General features: G+C 58.2%; 2 protein-coding genes across 3 annotated transcripts; both read left to right on the top strand.

Moving 5' to 3' along the window:
* The first annotated feature begins 170 nt into the window (after positions 1-170).
* GGTG_13831 (CAMK/CAMKL/KIN4 protein kinase) lies at positions 171-3640 on the top strand. The gene is made up of 3 exons (XM_009231752.1): positions 171-2033; positions 2110-2703; positions 2765-3640. Exons 1-3 carry the CDS (start codon positions 477-479, stop codon positions 3335-3337), a joined length of 2724 nt encoding a protein of 907 aa, XP_009230016.1. The 5' UTR covers positions 171-476; the 3' UTR covers positions 3338-3640.
* A 1061-nt stretch (positions 3641-4701) lies between these two features.
* On the top strand, positions 4702-6819 carry GGTG_13832. 2 transcript variants are annotated; one of them, XM_009231753.1, is made up of 3 exons: positions 4702-5155; positions 5192-5501; positions 5557-6819. In XM_009231753.1, the coding sequence occupies exons 1-3, from the start codon at positions 4934-4936 to the stop codon at positions 6261-6263; spliced, it is 1239 nt and encodes a 412-aa protein (XP_009230017.1). In that variant the 5' UTR covers positions 4702-4933; the 3' UTR covers positions 6264-6819. The 2 variants fall into 2 exon arrangements, with proteins under 2 accessions (XP_009230017.1, XP_009230018.1); XM_009231754.1 differs by having other exon boundaries at positions 4702-5501.

Below are 6819 nucleotides of genomic sequence, written 5' to 3' on the forward strand. Positions count from 1 at the left end.
CCTCCTCCCCTCCCCCTCCCCCCCCCCCCCCCCACTAGAAGAGTCTTCGGTCCGTAGTATCAATTGAACCTGGCTGCGAAGCCTACTCGCCCTGATCGTGACAAGACCCACCGAATGTTCCCTACCTCCGCAGCACCTGCGCCACCACCAGCATAATGACCGACGGCTAGCAAACAGCTAGCCACCCCGCCGCTGCAAGTGCTAACGCACCTCGAACAGCCTAGGACCACACGCCGACTTACGCCACCGGACCACAGCCTCCGCCATGGCAGATTGCGAGGCTTTACGCCCAGAATTCCGTAAAACATACCGTGGCCGCCTGCAATTGATCGCCGCCGAAACTGCGTTCTTAGCTATTTTTTTTTTTTTTTTTTTGAAAATGGAAAACTCGACGATCGGATGAGCGCTTTGCTTTGCTCTGTGCGGTGTTGCCCAGCGGAAGGAAAACCCCGGCTGCCCGCCCGAACCCAGCAAGGATGGACCCTTTATCCATCGCCGCCTCCGTGGCCGGCCTCCTGGGCGCCGGCGCCAAACTGATCGCCATCATGTCGCCCATCGTCCACAACGGCGACGCGCCCCCGCTCTGCCGCTCCGTCCTCACCGATCTGTGCGACGTCACCGCCATTTTGCACCAGCTCGAGCACTTCCTCGCTGGCCGTCTGCTCGGCGGCCGGTCCGTGCCCCCCGAGCGCCGCGAACTGGTCCTTTTCGAACAGCTCGCCGCCGCCCTAACCGGCTGCGTCATAACTAAAGACGAACTCGAAACGCTCGTCGACGACCTCGGGCTCGTTTATAATGGCACGGGCGTTACGGGGACATTCGACCGCGCGCGTTGGATGCACAAAGAGAAAGACATTGCTCGCGTCCTGTCGCGCCTGCAGAATCACAAAAGCTCGCTCAATTGCATGCTTACCATTTTTTCAGCCGGCTCGATCGCCGACATCAATAACTCCGTCGTACGGCTTTATGCGCTCGTCGAGCAGGCTGTGGCTAGCGATTCAACACTGTCGGCCAGGCTTGCTCGGCTTGAGGGCGCCGATAGCATGGTCGGGCGACCCGATACGGAGGTCGGGACTGTGCGGGCCTGTGGGAGCGACGGTGGCGACGCGCACAGCATCCGGACGGTGAGACAGCTGCAATCGGGCGATCAAAACCTACCCCACGCCGATTTTGCGGAGGTAGGCGCGCAACTGTCCTCGCTCGCTTTTGAATTAGAAATGGCGCTGCAAAGCTCCAGGGTATACCGCAGACAGCTCATAACGTCGGACGGCCATTCGGAAACATCAGTTACCACCTCGACGAGGCGACGGGCCGCCGCTTCCATTTTTTCGGCCATCAGCCTAGCCGACATCTCGAATCTGTCGCAGTACTCGCTCCCGATCCTTATCCAAGAGGTCGGCAATAACCGCTGGTACATCCAGATGGGGCGCCCAGCCAACGACCTCCCCGGCAGCGACGGCGGCGACGGCCCGGAGAGATATGCTGCGACGAATGGTCGCGCCCAGAACTCGCCTCGGCGCGCCCCTGACAACCGCACCAACGGTTCTGACCAGCTGACCGCATTCCAAGGCGAACATTCCTCGTCCAACTCGCGTCGGAAGGAACGACAGCACTATGCGCCTGCTCCACATCACGGCGTTGTCCCCCAGCGTGGTGGCAGCTCCCGCGATCCCAGGGCTTCCGGCGCGCCGACCGTGCTGCCAGTTCGGACCCACACCGGCGCCTCCACCACGGTCTCGTCGTCCAAAGACCCCTCGAGGGAGGCCAGCGAGATTATGCACAGCATACTGATCTCGCAGCCCGAGGTGGACATCGAGAGGGAGAAGGAGCGGCTGGCTTCGGATCATGGCGTTGACGACGCCGCCCCGCCCCCAGTCGTCGCTCCCGCTGAGACGCGTGGCGCCCGGAGTCGACACGACCACTCGAAACGCGAGAAGCATACCAAGTTCGGAGAGTATATCCTCGGTAACACCATCGGCAAGGGCGAGTTTAGCAAGGTCAAGCTAGCCTGGAAGCAGGAAGGCGGAGTCCGGGTATGCATAGTGAGAGGGAGAAAGAGAAAGGGCCCCAATCGGATTACTGTGGCAGTTCGCTAACACATCACCATAGGTTGCCATCAAGCTCATTAAGAAGGGTGCCCATGGCAGCAACCTAAGCCATATGAGCGGAATCATGCGCGAGGTTCATATTTTGAAGCACCTTACCCACCCAAACATCGTCCGGCTCCACAGGATGAATGAGTCGGAAAGGCATTACGGCATTATTTTGGAGTATGCATCCGGTGGCGACCTGTTCGACTACATCCTGCGCAACCGGTACATAAAGGATCATGCCGCGCGCCGGCTGTTTGCCCAGCTTGTATCTGGTGTAGGCTACATGCACAAAAAGGGAATCGTGCACCGGGATCTGAAGCTGGAAAACTTGCTCCTCGATCGCAACCGCAACATTATTATTACCAATTTTGGGTTTGCTAATACATTCAACCCAAACGAGGAGCTGACTGAGGAGGAGGAGGAGGGCCTGTGGGATAAGGAATTCGTAAAAAAGATGGGTTTGGATAAAATCGGGCTCGACAATCCGAGAAAGGGCGATTTGATGCTAACGAAGCTCGGGAGCCCATGCTACGCCGCCCCAGAGCTGGTCGTCACGGACTTGCTGTACACCGGTCGCAAGGTGGATGTTTGGAGCTGCGGTGTCATCCTAGTGAGCTCCCCCAAAATAATGGCCCGAGGAAGTTGGTGACGCTAACTTATGCGAACAACAGTACGCCATGCTTGCCGGACACTTACCGTTCGACGATGACCCTGCGAACACCGAAGGTGATAACATTAACCTGTTGTACAAGTACATCGTTAGCACCCCTCTCACCTTCCCCGAATACGTCACCCCGCACGCCAGAGACCTGCTCCGACGCATTCTAGTGCCCAACCCGCGACGACGAGCGGACCTTGTTGAGGTGGCCCGGCACAGCTGGTTGAGCGAGTACGCCCACGTGGTCGAACTCGTCATCATCAGCACCACCACCCATACCGAGATTCGGAACTCCACGGTGCCCGCAGAAGACGCTGGAGAAAACGGCAGCGTTGTGCGGAGTGCGTCTGTCCGTGAATCGCTGAAGAAGACCCCTGCCTCTCTGGCTGCTGGGGGGCTAGCCACGAAGCAGGGCGGGGTCCACCAAGGTGCTGGGCACGCGCGCCAGCAGGATAATAAGCGGAGAACCGTGCAAGTCGAGTACGTCGCGCCGACTACCCAGGCGCAGCGGGGCGAGCCGTCCAACACGCAGTCGACGCTAAAACAAACCCGGGAGGATACTGGTGGGAACGATGATTGCGGCTAAAATAGGCCCTTTTGTGCTTGATTTCTTCATTTTCGATCTCTGTCGGAGGTGCAAACTGTCGGATTGAGGGAAAGCCGGCAAAGGAAGCCAACGATCCCACGACTAAATACTAGCGTTGTGGGGTGAAGGCGGCCAGCATGAGCAACGGCCCAGGCAGCGTCCTGCAAGCTTCCGGGGCGCGGCGGTCTGGGCTGTTACCACCACCACCGCAGGGAGCATGTCCTAGTTCAGGGAATTGAATTGGTGGAATAACGGGTCGACAGGACAGAGGGGAGGAGAGGGCCGCCAATGGTGATGGCGAGGCGGTTGATGGGAGACAACCCGTTAGGCACGGCTCCATACAAGGATGTACCGGGTACATGTACGAGGGCCAGCCAACCACTTCCACGTAGCCCCCAAGCCGAGGTGGCGCCACCTAAGCGCCTTTGGATATACTGTAATTACCCTCTGCCCTCGCTGCGATATCGCAACGACTGCGTGACCCCGACAGTGTTCGGCAGTTTGCAGTGATTGAAGGATTAATATTAGGTCGGAGCATAGACCTATTGGTTAAGTTAGAACTATCTGGAAGGCCGTGAAGGATGCCAGCGTCAAGCTGTTCGCTCCAGAGTACGTTGGTAGCTACAAGATTCTGACTGCGATGTGTTGTGGTGTAGAAAAAGGTAGTGGGCTGGCTGATGCTATGGCACGTAGCCTTAGTGAGGCTTGGTGCCAGGCAGGCCCACTTGTTGTGCGGGCAGGTTGGTGGAAAAAGCATAGAAGGGAGGGCAGCATGGAGGCAGCAACCCACACATGGAGGAAATCTGCCCATGTGGAAAACGCGTCACTGATCGCGCGCACGAAACGGCTGCCTTTGCCTCTCCGAACGCCCAGCACTCAAAACCGCTGCTGCCGTTTCTTTCCCGTGCGCCCGTCGGTTTATCTAATCTGTTGGCACCGCCTCGTCCGTCATTTAAGTGCCGGGACTCGACGGGCTGGCGGGCAGTGGACACTTCCGCCCGTGCACGAGCCGACACGCCATAAAGACAGGACGAGAAGAAGCGGTGAACGTGCCGGCTACGTGTCGTTTAAGAGCCGGTGGCGGTCCATTCGAGGGCAGAAAAAAAAATACCAGGCGTCGCTGCGGTTTTTAGGCGATGCAGGAGATGTGCAATGTACCTTTTTGGAAATTGCTCCCAGGCGGGGTGGACCTGCCAGCGAGAGATTCCACAACCCGCCCCCTTCCAAACCCGCTATCTTTCAGACTCCCTTGCCCCAGCCGCACCCCAGGTCCCACCGGGATCGCCGATTGGCCCAGACCCACTTCCCTACTCTCGACCCCTATCCTCTGCCCCAACCTTTTCCTCGCGTCACACACGTCCTGGAGGGAATCCAGGTGTGGAAGGTGAAATGCAGGCAACACTCCTGGAACGTGGATTGTGTTGTGCACTAGGCTGAAAGCCTGTGCAGGGCACAGGCCCGGGAGGGCTAAATGGGCCTGGTAGGGCACGTGCATTGGGCACGGGCCTACCTCCGACACCAGGCCAGCTGCCCCCCGTCACGCGAATCTTTCATCCATTCAAGCACCGCTCGCTCGATTAAGCCGACCTCGACGCAATGACATCCCTAGCCAGCGGTCTCTTCGATGACGCGCCTCGCGAAGTCAAGGAATACATTTCCAAAGGCCCCGATGAGTTCCAGCGGTGGGTTCGAAGCAAACTGTTAGGAAGCCGCTCCCGCGCCCGCTCCCGCGACCGCGCCCGCGACACAAAGATCCGCGAACTGGAGGAAGAAAACACAAGGCTCAAAAAGCAGGCTGAGGAGAAGGCCCAGCAGCAGGCTGAGAAGCAGGCTGAGAAGCAGGCTGAGAAGCAGGCTGAGAAGCAGGCTGAGGAGATCAGACGGCAAGCCGAGGAGAACCAAAATTTACGGGCCGAGCTTGAAAAACTGCGCCAAAGCAAGCAGAAAAATACAACCGGGACCAGTGAGCAGGCTGAACAGCGTGCCGAGAACATCAAGAAACAGCTGGCCGCACAGCACGCCAAAGAGATCGAGAATCTCCGGGCCGAACTAGCCAAGAAGATAGATGAATTACAGGCCGAAAAGGAGCGGCTCAAACAGGGGGCTGGAAAGGCTAAGGGGCTGGCCGAACTTGAGCTTCGCCAAGAGAATACGGCCGGGACAGGTGAGCTGTACTTTAGGCAGGCAACCTTCGAACAAAAAGCTAACTATCGATCTAGATGCAGCCTCTGGGGCACTCGCGTCGGCTGCGTCATCGACGACGAGCAACGAGCAAGCAGACAGTAGCACCAGCCCCGCCAGCACTTCCAATAGCTCCCTTAGCGAAAGCCAGTCTGATACACCTCCGACAAAACCCCCACTTGAGGTCGACCCCGGCTTTGGACGAAAAACTTCTCGAGGTTTCCTCCCGATCAATTCACCGCTGGGCGGTGCTTGCGCCGCATCAAGCAGCGGTCCCGGACTGCAGTTGTGCAGCAGTCCCGCACAAGATGCAGCCGACGTTAATATGCCCGACGCTGCCGACGCCGCACCCCCAGGCAGCAATCACGGAGCACAGTCGACGTCCAGCAGTTCCCTCAGCAGCCCCCCCGATAGTCCCTTTCAAAATACAGCCGACCCTCCCCTAAACGTCAATGTGAATCCTGTGGTCGACTCCGAAACTTCGAACCCGCAAAGGTCGTGTTCAGTTCTCAAGAAGCCCGAGTTTAGTGTGCCCCATAAACACAGGCTTTTTGACCCGGTTAGGCAACACTGGGTCGACTGCTATAACGGGGAGGCCACGTCTGCCGACACGCGAACAGCTATAGCCGAGGGCCCTTTTGCCGCGGATCCCCCACCAGGATCCGCCGGCCAGCACGGAGATAAAGCCGTGGTCGAAGGCGTTCCAAGCAACGGCTCTGACAAGGGCAGGGGTAAACATCCTTGACATGGGCTTATTGGACGCCTCTTTCGAATCGACGTGGCCTAAGCAGGGGGGTAGGTTTCCGTCCTCTCGTCTGCGGGGTGGGGCGGCGGGTCGGCCAGAACGCTTTTGGGGGCGTAACGGTTACTTCGTTCTTCTTCCGGTGTGTAACACCCCACGGGTCAACGCCTCCCAAACAGGAGCTAAAAGGCTGGGAAGCCATCCGGAAAAGGATGACAGCGTGGCAACCAGAAGCCTCGACAGGATTACAGCGTGGCAACCAGAGGCTTCGAGAGGATTGTAGCGTGGCGACAGGATGCCTCTACGGCATCATGTATAAGTAGAGCTTGCAAGATCCCCTGTCAAGGGAACTGGAGGGCAAGCAACCGTTTTTTGTTGGTCTTTGGTGAGATTCGGAATTGATCACTGAATGCACTACACCCTTGCATCTCCTCCAAGATAGCTGAGTGACCTGAACCTCTGAGATCTCCCCTGGAGAACCCCCTCCCCAGTGCACAGCACGTTACACGGTGGCCAGTGGAGTTTGCGATTGAGTGATTTGCGAGGCGAGGCGAATGTA

Source organism: Gaeumannomyces tritici (assembly GCF_000145635.1).
Source record: "Gaeumannomyces tritici R3-111a-1 unplaced genomic scaffold supercont2.60, whole genome shotgun sequence".
In the NCBI taxonomy this organism is placed as follows: domain Eukaryota; kingdom Fungi; phylum Ascomycota; class Sordariomycetes; order Magnaporthales; family Magnaporthaceae; genus Gaeumannomyces; species Gaeumannomyces tritici.